Here is a 27,274-nt window from a genome sequence, read left to right on the forward strand (position 1 = left end):
GCAAACATACATTTTACATGCCTCTATGAAGCCCTGAAAACATCTAAGCAAACTGACAGCTATGGAACTAAAAAAATAAAAAACCACCAGCATCCTGTCTTTGATGTTCATCAGGCCATGGCTCAGGACCCTTAAAAGCAGGGATCAGCAAGTCTTTAAGGCTGCAGGAGCCCCAGGGTGTCCCTGCCAGGCCTTGGGCATTGTCAGAGAAAGGGGAATGAGGAACAGGAACAGGGCAGGAGAAAACACAGCAGAGCTCATGCTCCCTAGTAGAAGGCTGTCAGCAGCAATTCCTAAAGACATCCTCCAAAGCCAGCCATGGGAACAAGCGTCTCATTCCTGGTCTGGTCTGAAAACAGACTCAAAAGTCAAGTGCCAAGGGCATGACGGGGAGAATCCATGATGTCTAAACATATACTGAGTTCTTAATTGGAGATAATCTTTTCCTGGCTGCAGCAAAGAACGAGGGGCCGGGAGCACAAGATAATGACCATGAGACTCCAGTACACAGACTCGAGTTAACTCACTCTTTGAATCTACAAATATTTCATCTATTAGGTGCTGGCTGCTGGAACAGAACAGTGTTAAAAAAAAAAAAATCAAATAACTGACTCTCAAAGAGAACAGCATTCTAGTTGAGGAAATAGACAACAAAACAAACCCTTATCTCAGTGATAAATGATAAAAAGAAAACAAAATTTGAAAGCACATGTGTGATGGGGGTGGGGAAGTGGGCTTAAGTTTGACATAGGACTCCTATTTTGGAGATGGAGAAATGAATTCATACTGTCATCCAACTCTGCAAGGTCACACAAGATCGTTAATGGCACAGCTAGCTTCCTGGCTGGAGGGCCATTCCAGGATCTTAGTCATATGGCACACTGCCTTCCGGTAATCCAGTGCCTACTTCTAGGACCTCACCTAGTCCCTCTCTTGGGACACCCTCTGGTCGGGACATCAGGATTCACAAAGTTCAGGTGCAATGTGACCAGCCCCAAACATACAGACATCTGTACCTGCTTGGTCCAGGCTAGAACATTCCCATTTTTGCAGTCCCTAAAAATTAGATCCTCTTTCCCTTCCATCCTGGGGCCTGGAGCTCTTCAATTTTCCAAACATCTTCTTCACAGAGCTGTCGGCCCATGAGGGGAGTACTCAGGGTCCGTGCCCAGGAAGCAGAGTTCAAGTGCACCCTCACATCACCAACAAGAGCAAGGCCAGGCTGAGTGGACCTGAGCTGCTCAGCAGCCCACTTCTCAACACGCAAAGCACGAGCCTCTTCCCTGCTGATGCCTGTTTACCATCAACCTAAGGACAGAGAGGATGGCCCAGCGCTCGGCAGTCACATGAGCGGCACTCTTTGAAAAAGAAAATCCAACTGCTCGCTGTGAATAACTGCTTTAAAGCCTCCTGTATTCATTTCATTTTTAATCAATGGATTCCATTTTGAGCTAAGAAAGTTGCAGGCTGGAAAACAGAACATTCAAAAAACACAAGGGCAAGGGTGCCTGGGTGGCTCAGTTGGTTGAGGGTCCATCTCTTGATTTCTGCTCCGGTCATGATCTCACCATCACGGGATCCAGCAATGCAACAAGCTGGGGGGGGCGGGGTCAGGGGAGGGGGCTGCTTGGGATTCTCGCTCCCTTTCCCCTGCCCCCCTCCATGCTCTCTCTCTCTCTCTCTCTCTCTCTCAAAATAAACAAATTGAAAACAAGCAAGCAAACAAATAAACACTATGGGACAATAAATCCCCAAAAAATAACAAACCAAAGATATAAATGCAATGATTTACCTGCTAGCATTCAGCTTCAGGAGGGCAGGGATGTTTTGTTCACTGTCCTATCCTGGGTGCCTGAAGCATACAGTGGGTTAAAAATAGTATCTGGGGGGGATCCCTGGGTGGCGCAGTGGTTTAGCGTCTGCCTTTGGCCCAGGGCGCGATCCTGGAGACCTGGGATCGAATCGCACATCGGGCTCCCAGGGCATGGAGCCTGCTTCTCCCTCTGCCTATGTCTCTGCCTCTCCCTCTCTCTCTCGCTCTCTCTCTCTGTGACTATCATAAATAAATAAAAATTTTTAAAAAAATAGTATCTGGGGAATAAATAAAAACCTTGTTTACAATAGAAAAACAAGGTAAAGTCTATGGAACCAGAAAGCAAAGACCAAGAAACAAAGGAAAATGTCTTCAATATTCAAGAATTCTGAACATGACCCACCCAAGCCATCTTCTATCTACAGAACAAACAGTGAGCTCTGATTGATTCCCATGTATCAATGGGAATACAATTGGGGATTGTAGGAGCATTAGCTACCTTTGCTAATCACTGAGACCAGGCCAGTTCTGTGTCACCTGCTCTTTTGCATCAGGTAAGGGATGCTCAGGGAAACAAAGTCAAAAGAAAGCAAACCCTTTCATGAAAAAGAGGACATCAACACTCAGAAGTGAAATAGCCAAAGTATGTAACCATATCAACCAGAATATACCTTTAAGAAAGACTGAGTATGACTGACATTCCTTCTTGACTAAGATGTTTCCTTTAAGTTGAGAGAGAAACACGAGTGCGTGCACACATGCACATACACACAGAGTCACATGCACAAGCGAGGGAGGGGCAGAGGGAAAGGGAGAAGTAGACTCCCCACTGAGCAGGGAGCCCTACATGGGGCTCAATCCCAGGACCCCAAGATCATGACCTGAGCCCACCAGGTACCCCTTGACTAAGATGTTTCAATAATAATATTCGTTCAATCTGTATTTTTAAACACCTACTACATGCCAGCCATAGCTCTGGGAACATGTAAAACAGCCATACCTAAGACATAACGACAGGTTCCATTCAAGACCACTGCAAGAAAGCCAACACCACAATAAAGTGAGCCAAATTAATTGTTTGATTACCCAGCGCATATAAAAGTTATGTTTACACAGATATTATAGTGTCTTAAGTGGGCAATAGCATTATGTCTAAGGGAACAATGTATACACATCTCAACCCAAATAAAACTTTATTGCTAAAAAAAATCTGAACTTTCAAGGAGTTTTAATCTTTTTGCTGGTGCAGGGTCTTGTTCCATGTTGATGGATCAGGGTGGTGGTTACAGCTGCTCTGTCAACTAAGTTTATGTAATATTCTAAATCCTTTGTGTCATTTCAACACTCATCACAGCATCTTCACCAGGAGTAGGTTTCATCTCAAGAAACCACTTTCTTCACTCATCCATAAGAAGTACCTCCTCATCTGTTAAAGTTTTATTATCAGATTGCAGCAATTCACTTCCAGCTTCAGGCACAACTTCTAATTCTGATTCTCTTTCTCTTTCCACCTCATCTGCAGTTACTTCCTCCACAGAAGTCTTGAACCTCTAAGTCCTCTGGGAGGTTGGAATCCCAACTCCTATTCATGTTGATATTTTGACCTCTTTCTATTAAATCATAAATTTCTTAATTGCCTTTCGATGGCAAATCTTTTCCAGAAGGTCTTCAATTTACTTTGCCCGGGATGATCACAGGAATCACTGTCTACGACAGCTATACTCTTAAAAATGTATTTGTTTCTTTTTTTTTTTTTTTTTCCAGTAGGCTGCAGATCCAATATGGAGCTTGAACTCACGACCATGCTCTACTGAGTCAGTCAGGAGCCAGCCAGGCGCACCATATTTCTTAAGTAATAAGACTTGACAGTCAAAATTACACCTTGATGATGGACTGTAGAATGGATGCTGTGTTAACAGGCATGGGAGCAACATTAATCTTATGTGCATCTCTATCAGAGCTCTTGGATGATCAAACGTACTGTAAAAAAGCAGTAATATTTTAAAAGGAATCTTTTCTAAACAGGTCTCAACAGTGAGCTTAAAATATTCAGTAAACTGGGGGGATCCCTGGGTGGCTCAGTGGTTTAGCGCCTGCCTTCGGCCCAGGGCGTGATCCTGGAGACAAGGGATCGAGTCCCACGGTGGGCTCCCTGCCCACGTGGAACCTGCTTCTCCCTCTACCTGTGTCTCTGCCTCTCTCTCTCTCTCTCTCATGAATAAACAAATAAAATCTTTTTTAAAAAAATTCAGTAAACTGTGTCATAAACAGATGTGCTGTCATCCAGGCTTTGTTGTTTCATGTACAGAGCACAAACAGAGTAGATTTAGCAAATTCTTAAAGGCCCTATAGCTTTCAGAATGGTAAATGAACATTTTCCTAAAGTCACCACTTGTATTATTGGCCCCTGACTAGAGGTCAGCCTGTTATTAGAAGCTTGGAAGCGGGGCATTGACTTCTCCTCTCTAGCTATGAAAGTCCTAGAAGGCATCTTCTTCCACTATAAGATGGGTTAGTATAATCATGCCTGTATTAATTATCTGAGCAAGACTTTCTGACTTGCTGCTGCTTCTCCTTGCACTTTCGTTTTACAAAGATGTCTTCTTTCCTGAAACCTCATGAACCACCTCTGCTAGCTTCAAACTTTCTTCTAGAGCTTCCCCACCTGTCTCATTTTCATAGGATTGAAGAGAGTTGGGGCCTTGCTCTGTATTAGGCTTTGGCTAAAGGCAATGTTGAGACTGGTTTGATCTTCTAACCAGAACACTAAAACCTTCTCTATGTCAGCAATAATGCTGATTTCCTTTCTTATCATATGTGTGTTCACTGGAGTAGCACCTTTTATTTCTTTTGAGAACTTTTCCTTTGCATTCACAGCTTGGCTGTTCGGGGCAAGAAGCCTAGCTCTTAACAGATCTTGGCTTTCAAGATGCCATCCTCGCTAAACTTAATCATTCCGAGCTTTTGATTTATTTTTTTTTTAATTTTTATTTATTTATGATAGTCACAGAGAGAGAGAGAAAGAGGCAGAGACACAGGCAGAGGGAGAAGCAGGCTCCATGCACCGGGAGCCCGAATGTGGGATTCGATCCCGGGTCTCCAGGATCGCGCCCTGGGCCAAAGGCAGGCGCCAAACCGCTGCGCCACCCAGGGATCCCTGAGCTTTTGATTTAAAATAAGAGACATGCAGAGATGCCTGGGTGGCACTTAACTAAGTGTCGGACTCTTGGTTTGGGCTCAGGTCATGATCTCAGAGTTGTGAGATCAAGCCCCACATCAGGCTCCGCACTCACCACGAAGTCTGCTTAAGACTCCCTCTCCCGGGGATCCCTGGGTAGCGCAGCGGTTTGGCGCCTGCCTTTGGCCCAGGGCGCGATCCTGGAGACCCGGGATCGAATCCCACATCGGGCTCCCGGTGCATGGAGCCTGCTTCTCCCTCTGACTATGTCTCTGCCTCTCTCTCTCTCTCTCTGTGACTATCATAAATAAATAAAAATTAAAAAAAAAAATTAAAAAAAAAAAAAAAGACTCCCTCTCCCTGCTCCTTCCCCACTAAAATAAATAATTTGTTTTAAAAATCCAAATGTTCCTTTCAGGGGAACACTTAGAGGCCATTGTAGGGTTATTAACTGCAGGGTTAAGGGCCTAATTTCAGTATTGTTGTGTCTCTGGGAGTAGGGAGGCCTAAGGAGAGGGAAAGAGATGGGGGGACAGCCCAAAGGCGGAACAGTTCACCATCATATAAAGATGTGGCTCGAGATGCCCCAAAATAATTCTAAGAGTAATATCAAAGATCCCTGATTTCAGATGGTAGCTGTGCTTGTGGGTGAGCACAGTATACGGTACAGACTTGTTGAATACCTAGACGATACACTACCAAAATGTGTCTGAGAAACACAAAATGAACAAATGGGTGCCATGTCTGCAACAGCCTGCTTCTCCCTCTGCCTCTCTCTGTGTGTCTCTCATGAATAAATAAAAACTGAAAGAGAAGAAAGAAAGGAAAGGAAAGGAAAGGAATGAAAGAAAGGAAGGAAAGGAAAGGAAAGGAAAGGAAAGGAAAGGAAAGGAACGGCACTGACCGGAGTGCAATTGCAGGACTTCCTTCATTCGTCATCCTTCCTTTCCTTCCTTACTTCCTTCCTCCCTCACCTCCCTCCCATCACCTCCCTCCCTCCCTCCTACCTCCCGCCCTCCCTCCCCTCCATACCGCCTCCCCCTCCCCTCCCCCCCCCCTCCCCTCCCAACCCCTCCCCTCCCAGAAAAAAAGAAAGAGAGCAGCCCGGGTGGCTCAGCAGTTTAGCACCGCCTTCAGCCCAAGGCCTGATCCTGAAGTCCCAGGATCGAGTCCCACATCGGGCTCCCTGCATGGAGTCTGCTTCTCCCTCTGCCTGTGTCTCTCTGCCTCTCTCTCTCTCTGTGGTGTGTGTGTGTGTGTGTGTGTGTGTATCTCTCATGAATAAATAAATAAAATATTTTAGAAAGCAAGCAAACAAGCAAGCAAGCAAGCAAGCAAACAAGCAAAAACCCTCCCCTGCAGGAAGTTTAAACCATACAAACCTGAGGCCAAGTGTAAGAACCAAGGACAGAATGGTCAACAGACCAGAAAGACACTGTAAATGTATATTCACCTTAAAGTGGAGCCTCAAAATAAATGAAGCAAAAAATGACATAATTTTACCTACATCTATCTCCTGAGCATACTATTAAGACTTGAGAATGCATGTCAAGTATCTGGCAAAGGGTAGGCAAACAACAGGTACTTGGAAAGTGATTCAAAAGGCTGTCAAAACGCAGGATGGGAATAAGAGCAGCCTCCACTCTTCTGAGTAAGCACCACACCCCAAACCCTAAACCACATGCTGCTCACACATCTGATCCACTTCTGTCAACAACTCTATGAGGCACAAGAGTAAACTGAGGCTCAAGAAGATTAGTAATTCGCCAAGGTCAAATACTCAGGAAAGGCACGAAATCTCCTATCTTTTTAATGCTTCTACTCTGCCTCACTGGGCTTTGCATGGGGCCAGCCATGAAAACCAGCACAAGAAAAACACCATTCTGTCAATATTCTGTGTAACATTAAATTCCTTAATTACCTTTACATGTTCCTTGACAGTTCCCCCAGTTAACAAAGCACACACATGCTGTTTCTAGTATATTCTGGCTCATGCTGATTTTGCTAGAAAACTGGAAACAGTCTGAGCCAAGGTTAATTCTAATCTCACAGGCAAGCAGAAATCTAGAGCTTTCCATTCACAGAGGCTAAGTCTTTACAGTGGGAAGAGGTGGTCCAGATGAGCAAAGGAAGTTGGGGGGGGTGGGGAGGGCAGCCAACACATAGGAGAAAGCAGCAGGGCATAATGAATCTCAGCAAGACAACACAGAAATATGTACAATGGCTTAGCTGTAAGATTGCTGCTAGACTGGTGGAACCTTTAGGGCAGGGCTCTGTTTGGCTCATTTGTTCTACCCTGGGTACCTGAAACAGCAATGCTTGGCACATAGCACGTTAAAAATAAATATCTGGGGAATAAATCAAAGCATTATTAGGAACAGAAAAAAAATCTAAAAACAGATTAAACGTCTAACATCAAAATTATAGAAAAATAAATATTGTTCTATTAATTAAAGATTACTATCACAGCTCTTTAAAAAGGATGAGGAAAAGAAAAAAAAGGAAAAAAAAGGGATGAGGAATAGCAAATGAGGTGTACTGTGCATTATGAACCATGCTGGAGAAGGGGAATGAAAGAAATGGGAAATATTCACAATATAAAGGGAAAAAGCAAAACATTATGGACAGTCTATCTATCCCTGTATGTATATTATGTCTTTCCTATACGTGAGATATATTAAAAACTACAAAATTGAAGAACAAAAGATCAAGTCAACATTATCTCTAGATTAAGAGGTGATTTTCTTAATGTCCTTCCCTTTTTTGCTTATAAGCATTTTTTTAAATGGCCCTCCACCATGTTACATGTATTAATAAAATGTTCTATAATAAATATAAATTTTCTGGGTGGGGTGAGCAGTGGGTGTTATACTATATATTACCAAACTGAATTTAAATAAAATAATACAAATTTGTTGCTTGGCATAATTTCTACCTTCATGACATGGGTGGCTGTGTTGTAAATCTCCTCTTCTTTGACAGGAAGATTATGCAGCTGCCAAAATAGGTGTTTGACCTTTTACCCAATGACAAATAGCTGGCAGTAACTTTAAAAGAGTAGTTCTCAAATAGGGGGAATTTTCCCCCAGAGGACTTTTGAGCAATGTCTGAAGATACTTTTGGTTGTCTCATTTTGGACGTGGAGTGCCAGTGGCATTATTCAGTAGAGACCAAGGATGCTGCTAAATATCCTACAATGCACAGGACAACCCCCTACAACAGAATTATTTAGCCCCCAAATATCAATAGTGCTGAGATTGACAAGCCCGCATTTAAAGTATTAGAATAAAATCATATTGTAGAAAAACCAAATGCCTATCTTAAATACGAATAAGAGTACTTAAGATTTTAACAGTACTTAAAATGTTTTGTACCAGAGGAGCAAATTTCCAGAAAGACAGAGATGGAGAACATTTGTTCCTCTGAGGATCCACTAACCCTAGTCCTGTCCATGGCATAGAAAGGGGGCTTAGCAAGTTGTCATCCACTGGGAACTACACTGTGGAGGAAATTCAAACTTCAAAGTTAGACGCAGACAGACTTTAAGTTACCAGCTCAGCCAATGGCTAACAGTGCATCCGCAAAATAAGGATTATAGTACTATTTATTTAACTCTTGGATGACTTGTACAGAACAACATGTCGGGTAGTTTGAACACTGCCCAAGATACACAAGAGCCATAGTATTAAGAGATGACCTACCCAGTACAATGTACATACCCAAAATACTTCCAATGTGTTTGTCTGTGCACAGAAATTGCTTAGCTTCCAGCTCAATGGCAATGAATCCAGGGAAGGGCAACTCCCCTTTGGACCAGTTACCATCTCCTGATAAAAGCTTTGTGCCATGAACTAAGCCTAATCCGCCAGCCTCAACAGGTGTGTTCAGGACACCCTATCACTGATCAATCCGACACCATATGTGCACATAAATAAACGGTGGATACCATCTACCACCAATAGTTTGTATGAAAATCCTAAGGGAAGATTAACAATAGGATAGAAGACAAACAACTTTTTAAAAACAAAAATCCAAAGGGGGTTAAGATCACCTCTGATGAGCCTGGAAATCAGTTCACAAGAACTTAATCGATTAAACCCTACCAAGACACCAGATGGTCTGTTAAGTATTTTGGGATTTTTAGCTTATAGCCAACACACCCATCTGGTAGCATACAGAAATTACATTTTTCCTTTAAAAAAACCTGAGAGTGTCCAAATACACCGGTGTAATTGAGGTTGATAAATAGGGTTCTAAAAGTGTAGGCAGTGAAGAAAGAAATATAAACACACACACAGATAAATGTATAATTTATCTGAGCCATTAGAGTCAGCAGAATCATATAAACTTTTTACTAGACAACTCCAGAGCAAAAAAATATAGGTTCGAGTTGCCAAATCATTGTTCAGATGTAAATAGGATTCCTAAAACTTTTATTATTGGTAGTTAAAATTCGTTTATCACATAAAGTAAACAAGAAAAGCAAGCCATAAGCCAAACAGTGGTGAAAGCCCTTTCCAAATGCAAACATCTGACAAAGGAACTCATCTGCAATTCAAGAGTTAAAAGAACACAAAGCAGCCAAAAATTATCCCATTAATAAATCTGAAAATAAAACCTGACTTCGTTTGATGATGAAATGCTTATTTAATTCCATTAAATGTTCACACTAGGGCTCAGAAACATTCGTTCCACAGAAAAGAACACTGCTGGTGAGAAACACATGGGCTCAAACACAAAACTTCCTTCCTCAGTCATCACCCCAAGAGAAGTCCCACAGTCCTCCTCCCGAAAACAGCGGATACATCCAACCGTTGGATAACAGTGCATCCTATTAAGTCAGGTGCCAAATATCCTTTCTCCTGGCCAGGGCTCAATCATTCATGAGCCCTTTTCTGGCTGCTTCTCAGCAGTTTTGTGCAGAGCTCTCCACTCTGCTCTTCGAACATGAGTCTCATTCCACAAAAATCTTGTATTACACATTCCCGCTAATGTTCCCAGGAATGTGGCAATGGCCAATTCTGTAATACTTCGCTGGCATTCCACGTTTTCAGGATTACGGTATATGTAGCCTCCACCCTTGGCTTCATTGATTCCGTTTTGTAACTCTTGTGCATCAAAAGATCATTTCTCGACAGCAGGATAGAGCTGTGCTTTTCATATTTTTAGGATGTATCACTGCATTTCTACTGGGAAGACCAAAATTACCAGGCATCCTAACCCCTGGTGCTTATATTTTTATTTTTCCTTTTCAGAAGAAAAGAAAGGAGAATTAAGGACAAAGAGAAATCGAAAAGAAGAGAGAGAGAGAGAGAGAGAGAGAGAGAGAGAGATGTCCCTTATTAGGGTTAGTAGTAAACCCCAGTGCCACGTTTATTAGGACCTCCTGGCTGCTCTTTGTAAAGGGTACAGTCTGCTTCTGGCAAAACAGAATATAGCATGCTGGCTCAAATAACAGGTTTAGGGACAGAATAAAGCAGAGTCCAAACCCCAAACCCAGGCTCCACAAGCCCCGTCACCAACCATGTGATCTTGAGTAAAATAGTGTCAGTTTGCTTAGTGTTAAATAGGACAAACATACTTCTGAGAGTAGTCAAAATACAAAGAACCCTGCACTACACTTAACACAATAACCTAGTTGTTATTCTGATTGAGAGCAAAGTTCTACTAGCTTTTTTTCTACCTCAGTAGTAAACTCACACATGACTGCTCCTGGACATCACTACTCTGTGTTAAACCTGTATGCATTTCTTAGCTTATGGGCTCATCCTTTATTTTCTCACTAAATAATTACTTCAACAAAGATCAGAGTCTTCAAAGTGGAGATTCACTACCTGACGCACCCACTGCCACCATTACTCCTTTTCCTATTTAGAGTTTGAAATATACAGGAAGCACATGAAAACATTCTCTTGGGAAACATTCGATCAATATGCCATTATTCTTCCAATAGAGAGTAATAGAACGTAATAGAACATTTTCTACCCCTTCTCTTTGGAAGAAGTTGATTCCAGATGGCAGCCAAATGAGTGTGTCAGGAGCGTGTGTTCTGCAGCAGAAAGCCTAGGAGGTGCAGGCATTCCCTTGGTACATTAGCCTGGAGCCACCCCAATCAAACACCCTGCAGCTAGCCACTGGCACAAAATGAAAGGCTTTTTGTGTCAGAACAGAAAAAATTAGGTATTTCAAGATGTGTGTTCCAGGAGGAAATTTCTCTTCTATCACAAGAGTATGTAAGAGCATTTCATTCTTTCCTTGGATTCTCCCTTTTGACATTCCTTTTAGTGAATGTGTGTATCCTGATAGGGGGTAGGCTAAGTGTCTTACATCTGGGTCCTTGGAACCTAGAACTGTGTCTGGAACACATAAAGGCATTCAAGGAAGAAAAGGATGGATTCCTTGGGGATGCCAGGGAATCTCTAGTGGTTAGATTCTGTTAAGTTCACCTAACATTCAGTTATGAGGGCTTGGACATGGAACAAATTTCCACAGGTAACAAACCTACAGCCACACAAATGTGTTGAGTTAAAACTCAAAGTCTTCATCTCCAGTTCACCACATACCATGATAGATTCCTTACCACTTGCACTGTTAGAATATTCCCAGGTGACCACGCAACAAGATCCATTTAGTCAAACATTAAGCCCCCACTTACCACGAAGTTGTGAAAAGTCTTAGACTTCAGGTACGTCAAAAGCCAGGAGGGCAAATATGATCCAAAGCAACAGAGGATTCACAATAGGTGCAGGAGAGTGTTAGTAAGTGGGCAGGCTATCATGGGCTTCAAAAATGCCATCATCAGACTTGAGATACTTTATAAGGAAACATCTGAAGGCACTGAGTGAATCGAACATTTAGTGGTACTTTAGAAAAGCAGTCAGTCTAGGGGCAGCGCGGGTGGCTCAGCGGGTTAGCGCTGCCTTCAGTCCGGGGCCTGATCTGGAGTCCCGGGATCAAGTCCCACATCAAGCTCTCTACATGGAGCCTGCTTCTCCCTCTGCTTGTGTCTCTGCCTCTCTGTCTCTCTCTCTCTCTCTCTCCTGTCTCTCATGAACAAATAAAATCTTCAAAAAGGAAGATTTGTCTAGAAATCTTCAGTCTAGAGAAAAGCAGTCTAGAGAGGTGGTTAAGAACACTAGCTCCAAAGACAAAGTTTGAATTGCAGATCTGCCTATTAATGTCCTGGGTGAACTTGAACAAGTTAATTACACTCTGACTCAGTTTCCCTCTCATGAGAAAACCATGGTATCAGCCTTGCTTGAGGATTTGTTACGAGGATTAAATTAGATACTATGTGTATGGTGCTTAGTATAAATAATATCTGGCACGTAAGAGAATTGCAATTATTGTTTTAGTAAAACTAACCGAGATAATGGTTTTAAAGAGGATAAAATAAAAAGGCAGGAAGAACCCTTCCAACATTGCGAATACAAGTTGCCGTGCACCCAGCTAAGGAAAATAGTTTGGTAATTGCCTATAAAACTAAATGTGTGCTTACCGCATGACCCTACAATTGCACTCTTGGGTGTTTATCTCAGAGAAATGAAAACTTAAATTCAATCAAAAACCTGTATGTGAATGTTCATAGCAGCTTTATTTGTAATATCCCCAGACTAAAAACCCAGAAGTCCTTCAATAGATGAACGGTTTACAAAACCAAACTACATCCCTACCACGGAACACTACTCAGCAACAAAAAGGGACCAACAGCATGGACGGGTCCAAAGAATTGTGCTGAGTGGAGAAAACCAGCCCCAAAAGGTTACAAGGTTAAACAACAACAAATTAATGATAGCCAGGGGTTAGGGACGGGCTCAGTGCAGCTCTAAAGGGGAAGCACATGCGACCTCTGTGGCAATGGAACAGTCCTATATCTTGACTGTGGTGATGGTTACATGAGTCTACACATATGATAATAATGCACAGAAAAACACACAGGCACATCACATACACAACTGAGTGTGTGCCTAACTAGTGAGATCAGAACAAAGTCTACAAATTTTAAATCAAACTCCTAGTTTTAAAGTCATACTACAATTATATAGAATGTACTATTAGGGGAGACCAAGTAAAGGGTACACAGAACCCTTTAGGGGGAAACAACGTTTCAAATGCAAGGATTTCAGGATGTATAACTCCAAAAGAGTTTTAGACAAAGAGTATACATTCAGTTAAGAATTAATACTACAGAGAATTGGGAGTGAGCCATATTTTATCCTGAGAGCTGCCATCTCTTTGGAGGTAGGAACAGCCCCTATCTGTGTATAAAACAGGTGGGATTTTACAGCCCCTCCATACAGTAAATTAGAACGAAGGAGTCTACAAGTAGGAACGAGCATCCTGGAGGCAAGAAAAATAAACCAATTTTGCCCAATCTAAGAAAAAGAATGTGTTGCAAGTATGAGGTAGCTTAGTTCTCAGGATCACTGGGTAGGCTAGATCAGGGATTGGCAAACTATATCCACATCTATATATACTGTCCATGGCTGCTTTCACACTACAACAGCAGAGTTGAGTAGTTCCAAAAAAGACTGTATATCCCACAAAGCCTGAAATATTTACTAACAGAAAAAACATGCCAACCTCAGGGCTAGATAACCAAGCACAAGACTCAAGTCAGTTAAGGCAAAGAGGCCCCTCCAACTACCCACTGCTGCCTGTCAACAGGATGTTGTGGCCACTGCCAAGATGGCTTTTCCTCTGTCCCTGCATCTTGGCAATACCAGCTATGGATCCAAAGTCCAAGGGAGACGTATGTAACTGGTGGAATCCAGGTCACATGCCCCCATATTAGCTGCAAGAGAAGCTGGAAACCTGACTGTCAGACAGGCTCTGCCTCCAGCACGACTCAGAGCAGACAAGGCCCAAACCCAGAAAGGGGTTTCAGACAGCAGACAGGCAAACACACAGGATGGAACTGGTATGTGTAGTGTGGACAAAGCCATCAACCACAACCCAACTGGGTAGTTTTTATTTCCTGTGGTTCAACTCAAACACTGGGTTTTCAGCCAATTTGACCAATAAGAGGTGTTAATCGTTGTCAATATTTGCTAAACCTAAGCTCTCGTTTATTTACTTCCATCTTCAGTTTTCCCTTATATCACTTAAAATATATTTTTATCCCTAGCCTAGAAATGCTTTGATTCTTTTTAAATGTTCTTAGTTGGGTAGGAGGAAAGGTAACACCCAAACTCAGGAGTCTGTTCAAGTGTGTGCGTTTATGAAGCTAATTTTAAAAGACAAAGCAAATCAGGAAACCCTAATATTCTAATAAGTCCCTAGCAGCAAATGGGTTCTGTCAATCATGAAGCAACACCTCACTCTCTCATTGTATTGACTTAAAGACAGAAGAGTACCTTGCCTGTTCCAGCAATTTAAAGCTTACCAGTAATGAGAGATAAAAGGAAGAGAGGTAGTATTTTCAATGATTATCTCATTAAAAATAGCTCCTTTAATTTTATATGTTTCCATAAATGTTAGATATCATAGAACATATTCCTTGCCTGATGACCTGCATCCAGGATTTCTAACTTAGAGCTCTCTTCCAGTTAACAAAAGCCAAACTATTACCAACTAGGATGGAATTAGAATGACTGATGAAATACTGATGGGCTATGGGGAGGCTAATGTGAGATGTGTATCCTTAGCGTTTAAGTGAAATCTTGCAAGATCCAACTTGAAGTTTCCTTCAAAAATAGAGCATCTCCCCAAATACACCAAAAAACCCCACTGGCCTTTAGAATTACTCATGGATTCCCTTCAACATTTTTTAATACTTCCCAGAGATGACTCTTAGTTCTAGTATCTCCTCACAGACAAAAAACTATGGTTGCTTACTGGCTATCCCATCTTTGCAAATGGAATTTCCACTGGAAGTCGCATCAATTTCAGGGGAAGGTTTCATGAGCTCAAAAAAATAAAACCAAGGCTTGTGGAAGACGATGTCAGAAATCTAGAGCTCAAAAGTGAACTTCGGCACATCTGCCAAAAATGATTTTCCAGGGCTGAACAGAGGCCTGACACAGTAGGTGACACCTCTTTATCAGCTCCAAGAACTCCCAGGGCACGTAATTAGCACCCAATTAGTTATTAATAACTTAATATTCACACATCTGCTGAAACTCTGTAGGTACACAGTATAATTTAAATGTGATCGTGATCACCCTTGTTAGGGTAGGTGCTATGTACATAATGGATTGAATTCTACAGAGCCTGATGAGAGGAAAAACTAGTAGCCTCATCTGCTCCTTTCTGTGGGGTGTAAATAAATTCAAACCAAAGGGTAGCACAGTTGATCTAGAAGAGTTAAATGAACTGTTATACAATTAAACTGACCGTGTAACAAGCATTAGCTAACTGCCTACTATATGCAATCGCTGTGCTGGATGAGATGCCTTAAAATGCTTCTTAAAAAGCTAGCATATCAGTAATTATTATTTATAAAGCCATTATTACACACCAGGCACTGCTCTAATCACTGTAAACATATATATTACTTCATTTTTATTTTATTGACTCCTCACAGCCAACCTGTGAGGTAGGTTCTACTACTGTCCCCCATTTTACAAATGTGGAAATGGAAGGCACAAGTTCACATCTGAAAAAGATCACAAAACTACACGTGGCACAGCTATGATGCAAACTCGGTCCTGTCTGCATTACAGAGCCTTTGCTTTTAACCACTAAACTAGAGTTAATCACTCACTTTTCTCCAAGGCCTGTGCAAAAAAGACCTCCCCATCAGGAGGAGGACACGAGACTAAGCAAGGGTCCTAAGCAGTTCTGTTCACAGAAGGCCTAAGTAGAGCTCTTGTTTTCATCCTAAGCACTGTCAAATTAGATGAGCGACTCCTATTTCTGTTATCTAGAGGCCCAAAAAGACCTAAGCTACCACTCCTCATTAACCCACCTCCAAAACCAAACAATTCAGTCTTTAGTTACCAAAGTCCCTGCATCCAGAGAAAAGAAACGGACAAGCTCCAGTGTGGAATTTGGAAACACAGTGGATTTCAAGGAAGGTCCAGTCTCTCACTGCCAGGGTGAAAAAAGAAAAACCGGACAGAGAAATGAGAGGTGACCTCTGATCACAAAATACGTTTCTACGAGGTCTCTGTACCACCCTAGCAGCTGGCCGCACCCAACTGACCCAACCCAAAGCATTTTAAAACACTAGCAGGGGCAGTGTTATGTTCTTCTCCCAAATCTGTCTGGAACACTGATGCTGCAAAGTCATCTGGTAGCTCCTGCAATGCTCCATGCTTACCAAGGAAATTTCCCCTTCAGACTAATAAATGTCAAAGCATAGGGCGGGCCTCATTGTTTTTAGCTTGATGAAATGCTGAATATTCATTTTTATTTTACAGTCATTACAAGGCTCCACCTAAGTAATAAAGATTATATCTTCTTTCCAAGCTCCAATGAGAATATGGCACCTTTCAAAGATCTAGGGAACAACAGGCAATTGTGTGGACATTTGTGAACATCTCGACAAGTTTATGAAACAGGAAGGATACTGAAAAGATGAGGCTTACCATTCTGAAAGAAAGCGAAGAACGTTTCACAAGCACAGTGTGCAAGCAAAAGCTACCCGATACACTAGGGACAAACACGCCTTAGATTTCCGAGGAATTTATTTTAGGAAAGTAGGCCAAGTGTTGGGATTTAGTTAGAGGGATTTTCATCACAGCACTCATTATAATATCCAAAATTATAAGCACCATTTATTTAACAATAAGGAACAGTTAAATAAAATCATGGTGTAAGCATTAAACATTTCTCCATGATCAATTCTAAAGGTTTTAGAAGAGTAACGGCCTAGAACACGCAAAATAAACAGTTCAATGTAGAGGGCAGATTACAACAGAATACAATTTTCATCAAAAAAAGAAATCTAAGACAAATATATACCCAAGTACACCAAGGTATTCAAGGTAACTAATGCAAAAGCATATTTATTTTACCGTGTTTATTACAATGAACATATGTAGCTTTTATATTAGGAAAAGCTTTTTTTGGAGATAACTTACCCTATCTCCTGTTTTTATTTCTAAACCTGGAAAATTTCCAATAAACACAAATATAAATGGAAGCTCCACTCCCATATATTTTATTCAGTCCCCAGCCTCACAGGATTATGAACCCAAGGCCAATATTTTTCCATGATGCCTACCTAAATTCCCTCCTTGCATATTACCTGAAACCATAAATACTTTTTAAATAGAGGCTCATGGTGCCGATAGCGCTCTCACAACGATTGGTGAATGTTCCGAAAACCCGCTGGACTTTCTGCAAGAAGTGTGGTAAGCACCAACCCCACAAAGTGACACAGTACAAGAAAGGCAAAGATTCTCTTTACACCCAGGGAAAGCGGCATTATGACCAGAAGCAGAGTGGCTATGGTGGACAGACTAAGCCAATCTTCCAGGAAAAGGCTAAAACTACAAAGAAGATTGTGCTGAGGCTTGAATGTGTTGAGCCCAACTGCAGATCTAAGAGAATGCTGGCTATTAAGCGATGCAAGCATTTTGAACTGGGAGGAGATAAGAAGAGAAAGGGCCAAGTGATCCAGTTCTAAACTTCATATTTTGTTATGAAGACAATAAAATCTTGATGTTATGTTCCATAAATAAATAAATAAATAAATACTCATTTTTTTAAAAAATCATAAAATTGGAGTGCCTGAGTGGCTCAGTCAAACCTCTAACTCTTGATCTCAGCTCAGGCCTTGATCTCAGGAGTCGAGTTCAAGTCGTATGTCGGGCCCCTCACTGGGCATGGAGCCTACTTAAAAAAAAAAAATCCATAAAACCATCATCATCCCTAAACAACTTTAAAATATTCTCCTAATATACTACCATTTCCAATCCATGTTATAATTTCCAAGTGCCTAGTTTGGACTAATTAATTCATTTGAATCAGGATCCAGATCAGGTCCATACAGAGCTTGACCAGTAGGTCTTTCCTCTTCATCTCTTTTTATTTCCCCATTGCAATTTACTCATTAAATAATCCAGATCTGAGGCATCTGGTTGATGAAGTCAGTTAAGCATCCAACTCTTGGTTTCGCCTCAGGTTGTGATCCCAGGATTTTGACATCAAGCTCCACCACAGGGCTCTACACTGCTTGGAGTCAGCTTGAGATTCTTTCTCTCTCTCTGCCCCTCCCACCAAAATAAATAAATAAATAAATAAATAAATAAATAAATAAATAAATAAATCCCCCCCCCTTTTTTTTTTAAATCCAAATCTTTGGTCAGTCTAGAATTTGCCTTCTGTATTCCTATGGTACCCTTTATGATGTTTTTAATTCCTCCAGAATTCCCTTAGGTTGGTACACTTGAATAGATTCACATGTGGTTTTTGTCTTGATTTGGGGGGGTTTTGTGGGTGGGGGTAAGAGGTAGATGGGGCAGGGAGTTATAAGACTTGTTTATTTTCTAAGATATAATGTGTCTACCACCAGAAGCTCATAAAATGGGGTTTTTTTTGTAATATGATTAAGTGTTGATGCCCATGCCTAGATTTGGCAATCCATTAGTGGCTGCAAAATGGCAATCCTCCATTTCCACCACTTTGTCTCCATTGTTAGCTACAGTGATTTCATAAAGGAAAAACTCCCACTCATCTACTACCTGGTTACTCAGTATCAAAAGCTATTCTTAATTTTTAAAAAAACATACATACTCATAGACCTAAGCTTCCACTACATATAGAATAATCAGAAGCTATAAATAGCACAAGCCTCCTTTCTCCTTTTCAGCCAGATGTGGAGTTCAAACATTATCCCAGGTCAGCAGGGGCGCACTTGGTACAAAGTGCAGCAGAGCCATCGCAGAGGAGTCTGCTGAGGGCTCAGGCCTCTCTTTTCTCAGCAGTGCCCTTGGCACAGGCACACCTGTCCTGGGGGCGATGGGCCACCTCTCTGCGTGCCCAGGTGGCCCAGCACTCGGAACTCCTCGGTTGCATTCCTGGCACCACCAGAGGTTCCTAGGCTGCCCCCAGCCCCGAAGCAGGCATAAGAGAACAGAACGAAGACTCCCCCCGCGGCTGGCCAAGGAAAGTCCTCACACGAGGCATTAAAGCAGAAAGAACTGACAAACTGTACACGAGAAAAATGGAATCAACAGTCTGAACTCAATTTAACGATGGCTTTACAAATTGGAAGGCTGACGGCCCAAGGCAGGGAAAGGCACACAGCACAGCACGGGGTCAGGATCTGTGGCTGGTGGGCAAGCTCTGCGGCTGTGAGAAACGGCCAGAAGAGCAGATTTAATAACTCAGGGTTGGCACGTGGGCTTGTGCCTGGGCCTTTGATTTTTATAAACTAACAATCCAGGCGAGTAGGGAGCGTGAAAACAAGTCTGCAGGTAAGCCCTGCAAGAGGCCCGCTGGTCACTGGGCCAGATTTCCCTCCGGGGCTTCCAGATGGGGAGGCTGGGCATGACCTCGTTACTGCCAGCAAGGTCTCCTCAGAAGGCATTCATTAGTTAAATGTACACCAGCCCACAGGAAAGAGACCTGGGCCATTAAATATAAATGCAAAGCAAAATGAGACCCATCCATCCTAAATCTCAGATCTTTACAGCAAGAAAGCTTTACTTCCAGCTTTTAATTTTTCTAAGTCATAAGCACTGAAATTATGGTTCATGACCATGCATCTAGATTTGGGCCCCACCCCTCCCCAAACCAAACAAAGAAATTACTTTCGATTCTTAATCCCTGTCAGATTTCATAAGGCATCTGTTAACACTCCTAAACCTGGATTAAGTTTCTCTAAGTACTAAGGGTCCATCTTCTAAACAGAACCTTGAGCCCATCTGCAGCAGGACAAAACACAGAAGCTGGTAAGCCTTAAATGAATTGGAATCACTTACCTAAATGAGAGTCAGAACTAAGTCAGTGATTTTTCCTTTAAAAATGCATTAATAAAGAAAGTAAGGAGAAATAAACATTTATAAAATGTCTCTCCCCCAGATTAATAAAAATAATCACTCCCTAACAAAGTACTCACACAATAGCTGCAGTCCACAGGATAACCATGCGTTGTGGCTTCTGGCTCTCCTGCGGTTTCCATTTTGTCCCAGTTAAATAAATGCCCATTGACACAAGGGTTTTCAGCTGTTTCTGTTTACTGCTGTAGCCCCAATGCCAAGAACAATGCTTTATGATAGGTGTTCTATATATATTTGAAGGAGGGAGGAAGGGAGACAAGAAAGAGAAGAGAAAGGAATTCCACGCATTTCAGTAGAACCAAGTACTTCAGAGCTAACAGGGTACTTCAAGGAGAAGACCAAATGGTTAAGCTTCAGATTCTTCTCGGTAACCATGCTTCTAATTGCATATAATCAGAAAACAACCTGCTTGGATCCCCTCCAGCCAAAGCTGGCAGAGCTCTCCCCTGATTTTCCCACATCTCCATGCTAAGCTCTTCAGAAACTCCCAAACATTGAGAGACACAATACAATCCATCAACCCTCTCCTCTGATATGCAAAGACCTTCCCACTTATAGCAGCAAAGGAAAAGAAACTCCAAAGACTAGGGCCCTGTTTATTTCAGATCCATTATATTCTGAAAGTGAACTAAGAAACCAAACAAGATATGAAATATCCAAAAGCAAATGGACCTTGAAAAAAAAATCATTGCATTGCCTTTAATGTTTGTGTTTGTTAGACTTCCTTTCCTTAAAACCTGAAAGCCCATTGTGAAGGATGAATAAAGAGGCAGGTTACATAACCACAGGAATATAAACAGTAACTTCTCCCCCAAGGCTCATTTATCTCATCTGTTAAATGGGATGATAATAGTCGCTCCCTCGGGGAAATTGTATGGGAATTAAACATGGTAATGTTTAATTGCCAAGAGTACTTGGCACAAGCTTGACCTTTCACATATGTTCTACAAGTCGAACTCATGAGGAGGAAGAGAATGATGAAGAGGAAGAGGAGGATGACAATGGTGACAATCATGCTGATGACAATCAACATCTACCAAACAATGGAGAGAAACCCCATTTTGGTGTTGGAAATAGCCATATCATATACCTCTGGTTCTATGCTGAGCTCTTCACAGGATAGCTTTCATTTTGGGGAAATGACAAGACATTAATGGCTGTCCCTTGCCCACCAACCACATCGCTTCATTTCCTCTCCTATGACTACTATGAATTTTCCTGTTCACATAGAGCACTCAACCAGAAACGAGGCTGTCAATCGTGGACGATGGGCAGGATTCTCTGAGAACAGGGAGAGTGAGGAAAAAGTCTGTATGGCTAGTGGGTGGTGAGAGTTCAAAGCAGAACTCACAGAGTCTCCAGTGGAATGCAAACCCAATTAAGGACAGACCTAGCAGCTGTAATGCTTTGAAGGGTATACCCCCCATGCCTACCCAGTCCCTAGTACGTGCCAAGTTTTTACTGAACAAAAAACAGAAGGATGCAACAGAAGACCAATACATCACTTCATTCCCTGGAAAGCAAGCAGGCAGCTCTTGCTGAGCATCCAACATTCTGCATTTATGTCTTGTCAGCTAGAAGAAATCTACAGCTTTAGGCTACAGTAGTAGTGACCCCTGACCACCACCACCCCCAAATAATTCAGTCTATGTCCTTATTTCCAGAACTTATGAATATTACCTTATATGATCAAAGAGTAAATACTACCTTACAAGCAGAATATGTGATTAAGTTAAGGATTCTGGCAGGAGATATTAATCCTAGATGATCCAGATGAGTCCTAAATCCAAAGACAAGCGTCCTTACCAGAGCGAGACCATGGGGAGATTTGGCAGGAGGAAGAGGTGGAGGCAGTTGAAGCACACAGAGATGGAGTCACAAGTCCAGGTATACCAACAGCCATAGGAAGGAAAAAGAGGTCAAGAATAGATTCTCCTTCTAAGTTTTTAATTTTGGGAGCCCTGGGAAGCTAGTATAGTTTCCTCACTCACAGGTAAGTAGCAGCCCAGGTAACACACTCAAGTCATCACTCCTTCTCAAGTGGTCTGAAAGCCACATATAGAAACAGGCAGGGACCAGTAAGAAGCCAAGTCAGCAAGTGACAAAGCAATAGTGCAGTTCAAAGCAGTCGAGGCAAGGCACAAATGCAAGGACAGTAGAGCACAAATATCAGGTATTTAAGAAAAACATGGATGTCAGCTCTAAATAAGATGGCCTAATATTTGAAGTTAGTAAGTCAAACATAGATTTAAGTAATATATACATATACATACATAATCTTTTTAAAATTACCTGCAATATTGCAAGCAAACAAAATCTCTGAAGATGACCTCATATGGTCAGATCTAGAACTTCTTGAATCTGCCAACTACATGCCCCTAGAAACCAAAAGAGATCCTCACTTCCTACCGGTGAGCTCATCTCTGGGGCAAGGTTTCTCAAAATGAAGTAGGAAGAACACTACAGACTTCTCAAAAGTCCACAAGCTCAAGATTTTTTTTTTATTTCTATGATAAACTAAAAATAAAATATTCACATTTATGAACACCAAACCCAGGAAGAACCCTGACAACTGGCAGTCAAAATGCACATTCAAGCAACAAAGAAATCTTAAGGACCTTGTTCTTGTGGGGCTCAGATAAATTCACAGGGTTCTTGCAAGATGTTTCTCCCTTTGATCTCTAAACATAATTTTGAGAATCATTGCTCTACAGTACAGTCCTGACTTTTTGCTCAACATAACAGAAAAAAACAAAACCACACACAAATATTGACTTAAATATCCTTCACCTTGAATTCAGAAAACACCAGTTATCAGTTCTACAATAGCATCTGAAGAGAATTAGCAATTAGATGCCTCTTTTCCCTGAGCCTTTTCGGTTTTTCTAAGGCCTCAAAGGGTGAGGCTACGTGAGTATCTGCAAATGATAACTTGGTACCATATTCTGGAAACAGCGGCTGGGGTCCCTGGCTAGCTCAGTTGGTGGAGCACTTAACTCTTGATCTTGGGGTTGTGAGTTGGAGCCCCCACGTTGGGTGCAGAGCTAACTTACAAATAAAATCCTAGGAGAAAATAACAGCCGAAAGTCTGACAAATGTGAGGGCAACAAACACCCTTTTAGAAAAGCAAGCAGACACGTTTTCTTTAAATGATGTCCTTAGAATTCCACAAGACTGAGTCACAGCTCCAAGAGATAAACTGAAATCCGATTATGATGCAGCGATAACACACAGTTCTCTCGAGAGATTATTCCAGTCTGAATGAATAATAATTCGCAGACCTGAATGGGAAGATAGCTATCCTCACTTATCACCATCACAAGGTAGGCAGATCCTCAAAGGGCAGGGCTATGCTCCTGGGCAGTTGTCTCTAGATGGTGACCCACAGCGTTTCGAGAGGTGATTGACATCTTTGTGGCGTGTGGCCAACAATGATAAACTCACACTCAAAGATGCTGAGGAGGAGGCAGTGCAGAACCTGGTCAACTACTACAGCATCTAAAGTTCCACGGGTGTGAGCTCCGATATCACCAACAGTTTCATTTCCTTCAGAAACGGAAACAGGGAACAGGCTCCAAAGGAACAGGAGACATTCTAGCTGATGCGTGTAGCTCTAGCTTTGGCATTGAGAAAGTCACAGCAAATTCTCTGGCTCCCATTTTCATTTTTTTTTTAAGATTTTATTTATTTATTCATGAGAGACAGAGACAGAGAGACAGAGAGACACAGGCAGAGGGAGAAGCAGGCTGCATGCGGGGAGCTCCACATGGGACTCGATCCTGGGTCCCTAGGATCAGGCCCTGGGCTGAAGGCGGCGGTAAACCGCTGAGCCACCCGGGCTGCCCATCTGGCTCCCATTTTCTTCATGAAATACCTCCCGTCACCAGGGAGCCTGGCAAGCAATGAGGACTCTACCCCGACTCCTTCATTCGGCCCTCTCAACAACCTCGGGAAGTAAATGCTACTGTAATCCTCATTTTCCGGATGAGAAATTAACCAAGCTTCCAGTAACTTGCCCAAGGTCATTCTGGTAATAAATGATGCAAGAGCCAGGATTCAAATTCTGGGCTGAGCTGGAACATGAAACAATTAACTAACCTAACTAGAGATAAGAAAATGACAGAGATAATCCTGTAATACCAGAACACCGTGGTGCTGGCAGAGGTTTAAAAACAAGTTGTTGTTTTTTTTTTAAGATTTTGTTTATTTATTCATGACAGACACACAGAGAGAGACAGAATCATAGGCAGAGGGAAAAGCAGGCTCCCTGCAGGGAGCCCGATGCAAGACTCGAACCCAGGACCTCAGGATCATGACCTGAGCCAAAGGTAGATGCTCAACCACTGAGCCACCCAAGCTTCCCCCTCAAAAAAGTTTTGATAATTTAAAATATTTCATACTAACATAAAAGTGTATTAGATGCCAAACTGTACACAGACCAGTGGCTGGAAGGAGGTGGCCCTGCCTCCTCCACCTTCACAAGCCATGTGTCAGAGAACCCACTCCGTACTGAACAGGATTTTGATCTATGATTTCAGTGAAGCCAGAGTGGAGATGTAATCAGCTAGCACCGGACACGAGGTTGGAGTGAACAGACCACACAATTGGTCAAAAAACCCAAATTTCAAACATCCAACAAAGTGGAACCAGACCGAATAAAACCCACAATACGAGATGTTACCATGTAAAATATTAGACTCAGATGAATCAACAAGTAAATACAATGCAGAATCAGGGTGAAACCAGACTGTTCGTCAAAAATAAGGAGAACAAACATTTAAACCAGCATTAAAACTCATACTAGCCAAAAAATGGAAACTACTCAAATGTCCAACAAGTGATGAATGCATCCACATAATGTGGTATATTCATAAGGGGACTATTATTTGTCCATAATAATGAATAAGGTTCTGATACATACAAGATGAGTGAACCTTGAAAGCATTATGCTAAGTGAAAGAAGCCAGTCACAAAAGGCCACATGTTGTAGGATTTCATTTTTATGTAGTGTCCAGAACAGACAAGCTTATAAAAAGAGTAAGCAGATTAGTAATGCCTGGGGGAGGGGGGGCTGTTGAGGGAAAATTAAGACAACAACAACAACAACAAAAACATCTGAAGTATTTAGTTGTCTATATGTTTAAACAGAGATAGCAAGGGTGTCTGTATGGCTCAGTCCACTAAGCATCTGACTCTTGATTTCAGCTTAGGTCATGATCTCAGGGTCATGAGATCAAGCCCCACATCAGGCTTTGTGCTCAGTGGGCAGTCTACTTGAGATTCTTTCTCTCTCTCTCTCTCTCTCACTCTCTCTCTCTCACTCTCTCTCTCTCTCCCTTTGCTCCTACCCTGCCCCCGTGCGTGCGTGCATGCACTCTCTTTAAAAAAAAAAAATAAATCTTTAAAAAAATAAGCAGAGATAGAAATACAGATATCCCCGTGCTTTTCAGAATTTCGCCTTACATCACTTTGCTTTCAAGAAAGACCTGCATTCATACCTATTTTCACTAACCAAAGAAATCGGAAGAGGATTTTTGCTTTCACAGAAAAAGAGTGAAAAGCGAAAACAGTGTTCCATGTCTGTTCTGCAGCAAGCCTTTACAAAGGCTGCAGGCACCCTGAGCAGTGGGTGTGGCCCCACCAAGCTCCTTCCTGAACTATACTCAGCATCTCAGCATCAGGCCACCACGGCTTTGAACTGTGTCTATGAGCATCTGTGCTTTATCTCGACTTATTCTGTGAATCCATTAGCAAGATATGTCCTAAGGTATCAGAGAAGCCTAGGAGAGGTTATTTTTGGGGTCTGGGAATGCTCAAAATTTTTTTCATATAAATTAATCGTAATTGTTTCTTGGCTTTATGCCATCTCAGCTTACAAAAGGTTCCTATGAAAAAAACACTCTGCTTTGGGATAGCAGAACAATCCTGCATACTATAATTCTAGGAAAACAATCTGACCTATAGATTGGCACAAAATAAGTTAGAATAATGAAAAAGTTGGCCAACATGAAGTAGTAAGCTCTTCAGTGCTGGAAGCATTCAAGCAGAGACCATCTGACTTTTTGGGTCAATAATACAACCAAACGGGCTTATTTCACTTATGGGCTGAAAGCTTCAAAAAGTTATCTCTAAGACACTAAAATTCTAGTATTTGTCACAGATAACACTTAAGCAACTGAAGAATTAGTCACTGAATTAGGATATGGTTGAGAGCACAAAATGTGGTGGTAGGCTGCCTGCAATCAAATCCATTCTCTACCATTTCATTATATGGCCTTAGGGAGGCAATCAGCACAAGATTCAGCTTTTGATTTTGTATAATGGAGTTAATAATAATAACATAAATCAATACTTTATAGACAAATTGGTAAGAATTCAACAGTAAAATTATGAGGCCCTTCTCATAGGATCTCATTGAATTTTTAGCCATCTGAATCAAAGCCACAGCATCTCAGCATTTTTAGTGACACTACATGGACTGTAATATAAAAACATCCAACTAAAACTAAAATACCATCCAATAACACTCAATGATCCAAAGGAGCAGGGCCCTCTGCTAAAAAGAGATCCCAGTATATATCCCAGCATATATGTTGTTTTCCAATAAATATCCAAAAAGTTCTAAGAAACATTAGTGCTATTTTAATATCTTAATGAAGGTATGGTACAATATTGGACGGGAAGACTCTCCAAACAAAAAGCGACTATGCTTCAAACTACTGAACTTGCTAAACGAACACAATATGATTTTATGGATATCCTGCCTCACCCTTCACTCTCATATTTGACAGCTTGTTTTTTTCACCAACTCACTTGGCTGGATGTTATTTTAACATCAAGAATAGAACTCCCATGCCACCAAATCATGCTTGTAATATGGCTATTTGACAGGCCCCAACCGGTACAAGTTAAGTCTTTATTACATACTCAGGAAGTCCATATGTGTATTTTACAAGGTCTCAGCTCTTCTTCGAACCTTGTCTATTATAAATACAGGCTTTAGATATATTCTCACTTTGAGATCACTTACACGGTTGACTATTTGCAGGGCAAACGAATGCAATCAAACACTAAAGCTTCAAGATTAGAGAACTGCCAAGGTCTGAACTATATCAACAGCTCGAAATCAGTTCATTCAACATTGCTTTGACAGTATTACACCCGCAAAACAAACATGGCAACGGTGTACATGGCAGGTATGGCATCACGTTCCAGCAATTTGTGCCTGGGACTTAACAGGGAAACATCCTGTCAGGAGTGTTGTTCCAAGAGAACAAGCCCAGGCATACTTCTCAGACAGTTCACCCTGCAACAAACACTGCCCCAGGCAGT

General features: G+C 41.8%; 2 protein-coding genes across 5 annotated transcripts in view; one reads left to right on the top strand and one right to left on the bottom strand.

Moving 5' to 3' along the window:
- PTPRG (protein tyrosine phosphatase receptor type G) overlaps positions 1-27,274 on the bottom strand; it is a 703,723-nt gene that overhangs the window by 610,663 nt on the left and 65,786 nt on the right. The gene's annotated exons all lie outside the window — the stretch shown is intronic.
- LOC102157323 (60S ribosomal protein L36a-like) lies at positions 17,218-17,611 on the top strand. Its single transcript, XM_038565252.1, has one exon. The coding sequence runs from the start codon at positions 17,218-17,220 to the stop codon at positions 17,563-17,565; it is 348 nt and encodes a 115-aa protein (XP_038421180.1). The 3' UTR covers positions 17,566-17,611.

Source organism: Canis lupus, chromosome 20 (genome assembly GCF_011100685.1).
Source record: "Canis lupus familiaris isolate Mischka breed German Shepherd chromosome 20, alternate assembly UU_Cfam_GSD_1.0, whole genome shotgun sequence".
Lineage (NCBI taxonomy): Eukaryota > Metazoa > Chordata > Mammalia > Carnivora > Canidae > Canis > Canis lupus.